The sequence below is a fragment of the Aythya ferina genome (genome assembly GCF_964211825.1).
Source record: "Aythya ferina genome assembly, chromosome: 2".
NCBI lineage: Eukaryota > Metazoa > Chordata > Aves > Anseriformes > Anatidae > Aythya > Aythya ferina.
This window is the reverse complement of record NC_140297.1, coordinates 44,256,119-44,268,605: the sequence shown is the minus strand read 5'-3', so window position 1 is coordinate 44,268,605 and position 12,487 is coordinate 44,256,119. Positions and strand designations below refer to the sequence as shown.

The 12,487-nt window shown below is 42.3% G+C and overlaps 1 protein-coding gene across 1 annotated transcript in view; it reads left to right on the top strand.

Moving 5' to 3' along the window:
- Positions 1-2,042: 2,042 nt before the first annotated feature.
- ABHD5 (abhydrolase domain containing 5, lysophosphatidic acid acyltransferase) overlaps positions 2,043-12,487 on the top strand; it is a 28,458-nt gene continuing 18,013 nt past the window's right edge. The window contains exon 1 of the mRNA XM_084510791.1: positions 2,043-2,180. Coding sequence (XP_084366917.1) covers positions 2,059-2,180 — 122 coding nt within the window. The 5' untranslated portion in view covers positions 2,043-2,058. The remainder of the gene's footprint in view (positions 2,181-12,487) is intronic.

The window sequence follows — 12,487 nt, the reverse complement described above, 5'->3', positions numbered from 1 at the left end:
TTTGTGATGCTCTTTGGAAAAGTCAGATACTAAGTGGGTCATTGTAAAAATCGTGGGTGATAAACACTTGCACTCTTTTCATGTTTCATTGTCACAGTCAGCTCTAGCTGACAAGCAGCTACTTCTATTAGATCAAAAGTAGGACTGGAAGTGTAGTATATATAATACAGATTTTTTTTGTGTTTGAGGTGTATTGACATAGAAAATAGTACAACCTCAAGTCTGAAATAGCTAAGAACAATGACAGTTACTGTGAACTAACCTCTAATATAGATGGTCTCAAAGTTACTGTTCGAAATCCAGAGTAAGCAAGATGGCTTTGACACTCTGGCTTCTATAATGTCACCTGGAGTCTTTCTCTAGCATGGAGATTGATACTTTTATCTCAGTCCAGGACAATGAGGCTTTGTGAGGTCAGATGGATTGCTTTTCTTCTCACAGCTAAGAGAACTTGTTTTTTTTTGCTCTGATGTTAGCAGGAAAAGACTTTTGCCCTGAAAAGTGTATAACAAAGGAATCTCACCTGTGTTACAAGATGGGGTCTGAAAATAAAATTCTGGCTTATAATAGCAACATTGGGTAGCATAGTTCTTCTTAAAGAGAAGGCCAACAAACTAATTCAATAAAAAGGACCAAATATAAGTGCTATTAAAAATGAACATTGGGGCTTATTACTGAAGTGAGAGAGTAAAACAGTGGCAAGAGCCATCCCTTCAGAATCCGAGGGATATTTTCAGTGTCCAGAAAATTCTCTGAAATACCAAAACGGAAAACCTCACCTGAACTCTTTGCTTCTCATCATGATCTAGCTATCCTTCGTTCTTCTACACCACCACATCAGCCACCTGACGTGTGACTGACCCTCTTCCATTGGCTTTAGTGCAGTCATTTCTTCATGCACAGAAATACAGCTGATTTATCCACGTATTCAAGTCAACTCAAAAGAAACTGAGCTATTTCTATCAAGAAAGGAAATAAGAGAAAGAGACTGATGAGTGGAAGTGCATTATTTGTGTATTTACATTCTTAAATACGTGTAACCAATGACTGCTTGTGTAAACACAACTGAACTGAAATCACAAAAATAGCCATGTCTAACACCTGCGTGTTCCACGAGTAGGGCTTAAATCTTACTCACGAGGTTTTAAACATATTATTTCACTGGAGTTAAGAAGAAGTAACAGCATTCAGGGCTATTATTTCAGGCTCTTCACAAATTCCATGGAGCATCACTGCAAATGTTGGTGGTAATCATATAGTTCTGCATTCACAGATATTTGTATTTTCGGTAAGTAGGATATTTCAGAGAATAAGTGGAAAAACGAAACAAAACAAAACAAAACCCACCTCTCTAGAGAAAAATGTTAGATTGCCACAGCATTGTGACACAGCCAAACAAACTTTAGCTGAGATTGTGTAACCTTGACGATCGCTGGCGTTAAAATTGCAGAACGGCTTTTGTGTTACCAAATTAACGTGACAGCTTCGCTCACGGGATTTCAGAAACCTGAAGGAACAGCGATCGCTCTGTCTGTTTTTTCTGAAGTGCCTGAGGTCCGCAGCAAAATTTGGGAAGAACGTGAGGCTTAAAAACGCCTCAACAGTGCTTCCACTCGCTGCATCTCTGTTTTATTTCAATCGGGGTTCGCTGATTGTTAAATGTGAATGTAGTTCACACACTGCTGAATAATTAAGCAACCCATGGCATGGGTTTGGATGCTGCTGAGGAGCGCATCCTTTTTTTAATCCGTACCAACAACCACAAACTACCCCCCTGAGAACCCAGGGCTGTGCAAAGCGGGGCGGCTGGCTCCTGTCTTTGTGTGAGGGGCTGAAATTGGGGAGATGGTGCTTGGGGACACGGTGCTTGGGGACATGGTGCTTGGGGACACGGTGCTTGGGGACGCGATTTAGGAGTGTGACAGCGGCAGAGGGACGCCCCTCACGGCATCCCCTCACGGCTCCCGCCCGCCATGGCGGCGGGGGCGGCGCTGTGGTGGGGGTGGCGGCGGCGGCGATGACGCAGCGCGGAGGAGGAGGAGGAGGGAGGGGCCCGTGATGGCCGGGGCCGCCGCCGTCGCGCTGTCCCTTTCCGCGCTGCCCTCCGCCGCCGCTCCGCCACCGCCAGCAGCCGGCTGCCGCCCCGCCGCCATGGACGAGGAGGAGACCGCCAGCGACGGGTGAGCGCGGCGGGAGCGGCCCCGCCGCCATTGCGGGACCGGGGACAGCGGCGCCTGCACGGGGAGGGAGGGAGGGAGGGGGGGACAGCGCGGTTTGTGGGCGGCCCTGCCCGGCTCTGCGAGCCTCCCGGCCCCTTCCCTACCATCGGCGGCCGCGGTGTGTGCCCGCTGCCCGCTGCCGGTAGCAGGGTTCCGCCGTGCCTCACCGCCGGCCGCCCGTGAGCAGCGCCCGCCCCGCGCCCCCCCCCCCCCGCGGTGCGCCCGGCTTGGTCGCGCCCGGCGCGGCGGGGACGCGCCTGCGGCCGCCGCCCTGCCCCGCAGCGGGGGCGCGCACCCGCGGAGTACCTCAGGGGGCTGCCGGCCCCGCGGCGCCTCGGCTGCCCCGTCCCAGTACACATCCCCTGCCTCCCCGAGCCCACCACAAAATGCCCTGGCTCCCAGTCTGTGTGCAAACACGACACCCGAGCTGCTCGCTCTGAGTTTGTGCTGTCACAGCTTGCGGTTCTAGCCCCGAAAGTGCCCGATCAGACTGTATCTGGCTTTGCTCCAGTCATGCGTGTGCTGTATCCCCCGCTATCCGATGTTTAAATGTGCTCTAAATGCGCTGTTTACATCATTTTTTTTCCTTCTCCATCCTTTAAATATCAAGTGTTGTATTGTATTGCTCATACTGCCGATTGCCTGTCCACCCCAAACTCACTTCTTGCCTTTTCCTTCTCCCTTCTTTCATAATTACGTGTTTTTTTTTTTTGAGGAATTCCACTTAAAATTCTTTAAAAACTTACATGAAAATCACACTGCTTTCATAACTTTATATCCAGGATGCTATTTGCATGTTGTCATACGATACATCTGTTCTCTTATCTTCCAAAACTATCTGTGTGCTCAGTTTTCTTCTCTGTGCAGACCTTTTTTGATTTTTTTTTTTTTGTGGGTTTATATTTCATCTTAGATGACTTGCTGCTGCCAACTCAATCTGGATGGACCAGAACTGGACTATCCATCTTTTCCAGGTTCCCCGTTTCACCTTTACAACTGTATACGCACGCTGTTCTCTCTCCAAGTATAAACATCGCAGGCTTTTCTTTCAATGTGCAATCCAGTCCAACCTGTAACTGCTCTTTCCTCCTTTCCTCAAACTTAGAATGGCTTTTTTTTTAATCATACAGTTGTGGTTTTTTTACACCTTCTGCAGCACTGTACATTTGTAACCACAGTTCCCTTCTTGGGTCCGTGTTCTTTCTCATCCATTCGCATCCATAAAATACATCTCATTTGCAAAGCCTCTTCTCGATGATTTACAGATTTTCTAAGCAGGAGTCTTAAAATAGCTCTGCCTCAACCTGTTTTGTTTATGTGTTCATTCAGCACATTAGCTTGAACTGTATTAGCTGCCTGATTCGATCACACAGGGTACTGAGCGCTGCTTAGGTGGTGCCAAATGCCCTCAACTTCAGTAGCCCGCCAGGGCTGTGGGGTTGTTAACATTAGATGATCAGGACATAGGGTAAGGAGTCATAGGCTAAATTTTTCAAAGAGGATTACGAGAAATTTCTTGTCATGGCTTACTCCGCTGGATAGCTTCTAAAGGGACTTGATTTTCAGGAAGTTGTCCGTGTCACCCTTCTGAACAATCAGGCCATTTAATGTGAAGCCTTTCAGAGTAAGCCCCCAGTTCATTAAAGACTTCTAAGTCTTCTTAGACTTCTAAGAACAAAATCTCATGCTTTTCCTTGAATTCGGAAAGTGCATTAGCTGTGATGAAATGTTAGTACTCCAGGTTGTTAGCACTTTTTTTGGGGGGGGCTGTTTCTAACGATCAGCATTTCTTCAACTTTTCAAGCAGAGAGCAAAACCCAGGACCTGGAAGAAATTCATGAGTGAAATGTGTTAAGTACTTTTGGATTAAAAACTTTGTAGCAGTGAGAGGGAGGCTTACTCTATGGCATTAGAGCCCTAAATTAAATTGCTAGCGATAGGTGTATACAAAGAATAAATACAGAGTTTATTTTATCTGCCTAGAGAAAATAGTGTGACTCACCTTGTTATGCAACGTATGCAAACAACTGGTTTGTTGAAATCTAGTAACTGCCTAAGTAGGGTGAAAACAGAAAAGCAGCGACACGTTCCTTTGTAGGAAATTTCGACTGAAAGATACTCACGGCCTTGTCCTAACCTAGAATGAGAAGGTGAACTAAACAAATATTTTGGTCTCTATCAAGGAAGTGATCGCTTGTTTAAACACATCACCTGCTAACGATGCCCAAACTTCTTCGAAGCCCTGAACCTTCTCTGTATAAGCTGTAGAAGTAGACTTCTGCCTGTGAGGCAAACAGCCTACCACAACCTTTTTGCTTATGTTTGGTTCACTTACACTCACTCTGAATTCAACAGGACTGTTTATGGCTTGTAATATATCTAGTAATAGCAGCTACTAAATATATGTACGTATCTGGAAAAAAAATCTCAAAAATTCCCCCTTTGCCCCCTGTGAAAAGTGGAATAACTTCCTTTAAAACAAAAATTTTAGGGCAACTGCACTTGTGAGCTTACATCAGTTTGCTTGCTTCTGACCTCTAGCCTCACAAAATAACAGCTTGGAGAAATATGTAAGAACATACGCTGTAAGTTCCACTGCAACACCAGTAACCACAATTATTTTTGCAATACCATTCAAGCTTGTTTGCATTTTGATTCTTTCGGTATGTGATTTAAAATGCTACAGAATTATTTTTATAGTTTTGAAGTGAGATGTTTGAAATAAAAGAGGAATAATTCATCGAGCTTAATAGAGCTCTGACTCTTAGTAAGACAGTTCACAGTGATACCACACCAATATATTAAAGAGTAATATGAAAGCATAAAGCATAACATTACTCTCAATTCAGTCTTGCTTTATTTTTCTGCTGGTTACATCATTTAGGTTCTAAAGCAAGCTAAATAGAGGTAGACTGATGAAAGCCAGGTGGTTCTTACCTTTCTTGGTGAAAGAAGACTATTTCTAACAGCCTGTCCTGTGGCATACACAGGTAACAGCAGGTTTGGGACCTACAGCTTCCATCTTTGAAGAGACACTGAAAACATAAGTGCACTGTGAGAAGTGTGTGCAGGAAGAGGTTAAGGGATGTTTCCTTCCTCTTCTGGTTTTGTCTTCTTCACTGTTTTATCAGTCATGACTTCAGTGCTTGGTGCCTTTTGCACTGCGTTTGTGTGCTCATCTGAAAGTGCATGTAGTGTATGAGCAGGTTTTCAGGCATTTGTAAGATTGTTTTAGTTTTCCTGTCCTTGTATGAGTTTGGGAAGGAAAGGTCTGCAGTGGTCAGGAAGATCTCTTCTCCCCCAACACAGACTTGAGAAAGGGAAGGATGGCAAAATACAGTAAGGGCTATCTTCTCCTTCCAGCAACAGCAGCAAAATGATCTTGGCAGTCTGTGCACTGTCCTTGTACAGGGAAGAAACTCACCTAAAAGTCAGTACAGTAATGCTCTGCTTTTCAAGTCTAGCACCTGCAAGCGTTATGGAAAAAGGTTTAAAAATATATATATATTTGCAGTGAGAATATAGAAGTAGACGATTTGTTCATCTCTTTTACTTGGTATTGGGTATTGACTACTCTTTGGAGCCCCTTGTTTATCAGAGATTCTTTGGCTCGTGTTTAGGACAGACATTTAGGGAATAATTTCTTATTTTTCAATTTTCTTTATGTTTTTTTCACATCGGTCCTCAGTAGTTACTTGTAATGGACTTGCCGTGGTGATGTGGCTTTTCAGGTAGGTCCATTTATAACTTAACCCACTGCCTTTCAAGCGCCCTCAGCTTAGTGGGAAAGCAGATGATGGGGCTGCTGGGGAACCACAGCCTTGGTCAGGACCTTTTCACCAAGGTACAGCCAGGTCGCTGAATTGTCTTTCACGGTTTAACAATTAAAAAATATTAAGTTTAGGGCATCCTATTTATAATTCAGGAAATACATTTGTGACTTTTCAGACCAGTTTTTATTTCTTTACGATTCTTAAGGGAGATCGCCTCAGGAATCATCATGGAGAGGTTTGAATGGCACAGGTTAGACGCTGCTGTGCTAAAGGTTTTCTCCCCCACTCTTTCTGCAACTTGTTCTTGTATTAGACAACATGAGGAAAGGTACCACCAGCTGACTCCAGAGAGCTGCAGAAGGTCTTTTCCCCTCTTTCCAAGCAGCAGGGAAAAAATCCTTTCAGTGGCTCCCCTCCAGTTGCATGTGGGAGCACTGGTGAAGCAGCATTCAGGTGCCTTGTTTCCACTGTCACCACCAGGCCCAAACACAATCCCAGAGTGTGTTACACGTACTTCATGCTTCATTTATATAATATGTGGATGTCCCATTACTAAAGAACATGCACTTCTAATGGCTCACCTGGAGCTTTCCATTGCCTCTGGTAGAAGATCCCGTTCTCCTTCCCTGATTATCTGGCTGAGTCATCTGTTATGACAGAAATCCCCTATAAAATGTCTTACTAGGTCGATTAGTCACCTGGCTCAAGTCCTTACATCTGAGGATGAAAATGAGAAGTGCCAGGATTAGCGATCCTTTTGCCAGGGTTGCATGGTTTGGGGCATCCTCTTAAGTTTTTATAGAGTCTGTTAGAAGTGCTGCCCCTGGGCTCTGTATTTTATTTGGGCCAATTGGGCTGTGCCTCGTAGGCCCAGTTAGAGCTTAGCCCTCTGAAAATAATCTTGTCTGTGCCAGGAGAATCTGCACAACCTGCAGTTTTTCTGCACATTATTGAGAGAATCTGAACCACTTTCCCCACTCATAAATTATGAAAGCATCTTCATTTTCCCCCCTCATATTTAGTGGTTTATTAAAATTGTTTGTTGAGGAAATTTCAATTAGCTTATTTCATAACTTGAGTGTTTTCTTGCAACTCTGATCTTCCAGGATAGGTTTTTGTCCATAATTTGTCTTGAGAGCCAGAGAGAAGAGGGCATGAGAGGAAAGGTGAGTGAGTTGACGTTGGCGCTGAAGCTGAAAGATCCAGATGAGAAGCTGAACAGCAAGGGAGAGGTCAGTGGAGAAGAGAGATTTGTGAGTCCGTGAAGCTGTGTAACGAAATGAGGTCACTCTAGAATAAGGTTAAGAGGGTAAAAGAGGGGGATTTTAAGGGTAAAACCTTGAATGACACTGAGAAAATACGGTGAGGAATGCCGGAGTAGGAAGGAGCTCTGAATGACTTGTAATAGAAAACCAAGGATCATACGAGGTGACAAAAAGGAGAGGAAAATAAACCCCCCAAAATCTTTTCTGTAATAAAAGATGCACAGGTGCCTATTGCCACTGAGGAAGTCCACCCATGTACTGGAATGAGGAAGAGAAAGATACAGCAATGAGGAGGAAAAAAAATGGGGTAGGTTGGTGCTGGCAGGCTATTCTAGAAACTTTTTTCTTCATTGCATTTAGTACGTTATACTGATCCTAAAGGCATATTAATTATTCTGCACTTGTCCAAAAGGGGATATTTGATGCAATGGCTTTTTGCAGCCTTCCAAATCCTAAAGGAAACCTACAAGAAAGCAGGAGAGGGATTCTTTATCAGGGAGTGTAGTGACAGGACAAGGAATAAAGTTCTGAAACTAAAAAAGGCTGGATTTAGATTAGATATTAGGAAGAAATTATTTACCCTGAGGGCGAGGCACAGGAACAGGTTGCCCGGAGAAGCTGTGGATGCCCCATCCCTGGAGGTGTTCAAGGCCAGGTTGGATGGGGCTTTGAGCAACCTGGTCTGGTGGGAGGTGTCCCTGCCCATGGCAGGGGGTTGGAATTAGATGGTTATTAGGGTCCTTTCCTATCCAAACCATTCTATGATGATGATTCTTACCTCTTTCTGAGGTTACTTACGTGTCTTTCTGACACATTAAACATTTGACGTGTAGTCACATAAACAAAAGCATCTTCTAGTTTGAGGATGAAGGGAGGGGTTGTGCCCAAGAGTTTTACAAGGAGTAGAAATGAGGCTAGGTAGCCCAGAGTTCAAATACCAATTCTTGAAGTTTGACAGAGTCAGTCACTGTAGGTGACTATGATAAGGAACACATCGTAGTAGCTGTTCGAATGGCAAGCAGCAAAGCAGTGCATCTTCAGTGTGTATTTACACTCACGTAGAGACAGGTTGGATGATAGGAGTGTGGTTTGCGTGTAGTGTGCTTGGAGCTAAGGGAATAATGATGTGCTTTAGGTAGTCTTTTATAGGTGTTTCTTTTATGGCTCTTTACAGAAAAATAAACAAACCCATCTCCTATCTAAATTATGGATGATACAGTATGGGATATAAACAAAAGATAGGGTAGAGCGTGGATGGGCAGTGGTGTATATTTGTAACAGGCGGTTGTTATTTGCAGATTCTGTTATTGTTCTGTGTGATGGAAGTTGGGGACGGTCTGAAATGTGGGCCTCTGGCATGCTGGGTGTTAGAAGGCTGACAGGTAGGGTTTAAACAGTACATAAAGGGTGAGGTTATGCAATATCTGAAGGGCAACATGGGTACATCAGTAAGTGGATGGATGAAACGAAAGTAATAGAAAGTTACGTATATCTGAAGGACACCAGGGGAGAGTTTTCATTTTCTTCAGTTCATTTATACGTTTCTTCCTAAATTCTCAATGCAGTGCGTCGTGCAATGTCTATGAAAACACTTAACAACTGTGGCAATGCCGAGTTCCATCAGATGTGAATTTGCTGAGGAGGAGGCAAAGTGGTGTAGGGACTGTCTGGTAGGTAAGCTGTGTTACATGTATGGTCCCTGTCACAGCTTTACCATGACTGCAGCTCCCCCCTTTCCTCTCCACCACATCTGCATCTTTGTCTCTGCGTCCTGAATTCTTTCCTACCTGGTCTATAGCTGCCGACAGGATTTTCCTCTAGGTTGAGTTTGATTTTGGCTTTTAAATTAAAATATAAAATACCGACTCCTTAGAAAATGAGGCAGGAAATAACTGAGGGCTTGATTACTTGGTTACTGTTAGTGGTATGGATAAACAAATGGAAAGGCAGTACTGGGAGACAGAGAGGAAAATGGGGAAGAGGGAGGCACAGTGATGTAAGGTATACAGCAAGGCTGTGGCTGAATTTCAGCATGGTAGAGAGCAAACTGTGGATATACCCTACTGCCTGAATGCTCAGGTTGCTCAAATGAGTTCAAACACCGTGGTAAACTTCAGAAGCAATAAAATAGCCATCAAATGCTCATTGTTTATGGATTTACCTCATCTACATTCTCAGGTTAATTCCGGTACGCAGTAGTCCTGTGTAGCACTGTTGATATAAATAGAAATGGTAATAAAATTTCCTTGTGAATTTTTACAGCGATCTTGATGTTGAATGTTCTGAATACAGAGTTCAAGATGCAGTAAGTACATGAGGAATGCATTGTTTTTACCTCTGGCCCAGTGTAGCAATATTCTGCAATAACCAGATACCATGGGCTTCTTGTTGAAATGGACCTGAGGTACATTACACTTCCTAGAAATATTATGCAGAGGTTTTCAAAACATTCTATTTTAATGTTAGTGAAGTATCCAGGAGTTTCACAACATCTAATTGCATGGAATGTCTTGGCTTGACATTCATCTAAACAGAACTTCATAGGCAGGCTTATGTCATCTGGGAAAAAAAAAAGCTTTCCTTTTTAACCCACTCACGGCACTTTCATATGGTCTTTTTGTCATCTCTGCAAAATGGTAAATAGACATTTGTTACAGGAGTTGGTGTCTTGTTCCCCTATCATGTTCCTAATTCTTGCTCCTGAGTCTTGCCATCATAGTATGCTCTTCAAGGTCTCTCCCTGATGATTGCAACATTTTTTGGTCTTTTCATGCGATGACTGTAAAGTGGACCATGGAATATTTTTCTTCTGATGTTTGCAGTTGCCAGAAGTTAATTTTTGTCCTTGGAACATCCCATTCAAATTGCTGTGATGGCCACTACACCTAGCTCCTACTGTATGTGCAGAAGCTCTGCCCTGGTTAGGCAGCCCTTGCAATAACAGTTACTGTGCATAGATTGTGTATGACTGATGATACATTTATGATGGTGTGATTGAATGATTCTGACTGCATGCATCATCCGCAGAAAATTAAAGTCCTGAAGAACATACTGCACTTGGGGGACAGGAAGGAAAGGCTGCAAGAGGGAGTCCTAAAATTGGTTACGCACTCATGAAACCCTATCCTCAGCCCTGTTCCGGAGATATCCCTGCCCAGTTAAATCCAAACCGACCGAGGTCATGATTATATCTTACTGTCAGTGGCACCTCTGACTTTAAAGCTTGCCAGCCTCCAGCGTGCCCCACTAGTCTTTTTTTCCACATTATTAGCCCATAGATCTACTGGTTAACTGCCTCGCTTCTCTGTCAGCTGGGTCTCTATAATTAGTTCGCTTAAAATACAGTTTCTTTTAAAGACGAATCTTTCCACAAACCTGACAGAGAGAGAAGCCACAAAAATAGTTGAAGAAAATGGAAGGAATACTAAGTTTTTATATCTGATCTAGTAGTGGTGATTGCCTGAGATTCAGGCATCAGGTCGCCCATTTCACCTCCTACTGACACCAGCAGGAATGAAAATGCAAGAGCAGGGTGCTTCTCAGAGATGGACTAACACGTGGACTCCTCTATGCATTTTGTCTTTCTTTTAGAAAAAAAAAAAAAAAAACACAAAAAACAAAAAACAATTTAGAAAAAAAGCCCATTTTAGAAATGGGCTTTTGTTACTTAACAGACTGACAATGAAGATTAACTGCAGTTAACTTTATCTGGTAAAGGTTTAAGTCTAATATATATTATTTGCTTCACCCTATTCTCAGTTTCATGCAGAGCATGTTGCTTTCACATGATAAATGTATTGTCCTAATTTCCTAAAATTTGTAAAATTTAATTGGGAAACTGGAGTTTTCTTTCATGCTAATCAGTAATACTTTCTCTTATTGTCAGTTCAATGTCCTTTTCTTTATACCTTTATTTTAAAATCAGTATCTCCCAGTTACATTCTTACATATCCTTTGAACAGAAGGAAGATTTATCTTGGTCTTTAATAATGTTTTTTATTTACTTCTCCGTATTTAACCTTTCTTCATCCTAGCTGTCATTCAAAGCAAGATTTAAGCTCTGCCTATACTGGTACCTAGGTTGCATGTATAATTTTCTTGGATTTTGAATGGTTACAGCTGTTGAAATGCTAAAGGAGGTCGGCTTGACTGAAGCTATATTGGAGAACTTGAATGTGTTCACAAAATTAAATCTGCAGCGATTAAGTGACATCCTAATTTTAGTGGTAGTGCCTGATGCATTTTACATTTCATATCACTATTAGTCATTTAGTACTGTGTTACAAACAGAAAAATGTTATCAAGTATGATCCAGAAATGTGCAGTTCCAATACATAATTAAAAACTTTCTTGAATTGGAAATAGTTGCTGGTTCTGTATGTCCTCAAGTTCACTTTTCAGTTTACTGTGGTTTTAAAAACATGTTTCTCTGTTCTTTCACATACTAGCTTGAAATAGGTTATTACGTTTTTCTCCAAAGTATTTTTGTTCACTGATTTGTTACACAACTTATATCAAAGGCACATTCTCCAAGGTGTAAGTAGAGAACGAGATAGAACTTGAATATAGTGAATGGCTTTAAACCATCTTAAACAATGCCTTTAAGCTAAGAGAGGGTAGGTTTAGATATTAGGAAGAAACTCTTATTATATATAATAATTAATGAAATGAGAAAGTAAGAGTGTGTTATAATTTAACTCTTAGACACAAATTAGCCAGATGTAAACCTGCTTCTCTCTGGTATTTTGACACATGAAGTCATATTTGATTTTGTCATCCTCGACAGTTTCTTTTGCTTTGTATTGCTTCAGGTCATTGCCCGTAAGCTTGAAATTTAATAGCCCCAAATGGAATTGGCTCTAAAAACTTGTTGTTGAAGAGGCAAGAAGCCACATGCTATTCACCTCTTAGATTCTGTATCAGCTACAACTGATGCTGATGAAAATGCAGAAAACATTTAGTTAAACAGACTTATTTCTGCTGTTCCCCTGGAAAAAAAAATAAGACCAAGTCTCGGTGTTTTCACTTAAGCACCTATGAAATCCACATTACAGCGTGTTTTTAGAGCATTATAGTAAAACACTGTTTTACTTTTACAATTGACATTTTGCCCTAAATTTGATATATTGAACTTTTGCCCCATTGTGAATATGAGGAGCTCCTTTTCACTCCTGTTTTGCCTGTTCTTGGTATTTTTATAGAAATTGAAAGGGCTGGCTGGGTTGCTTTT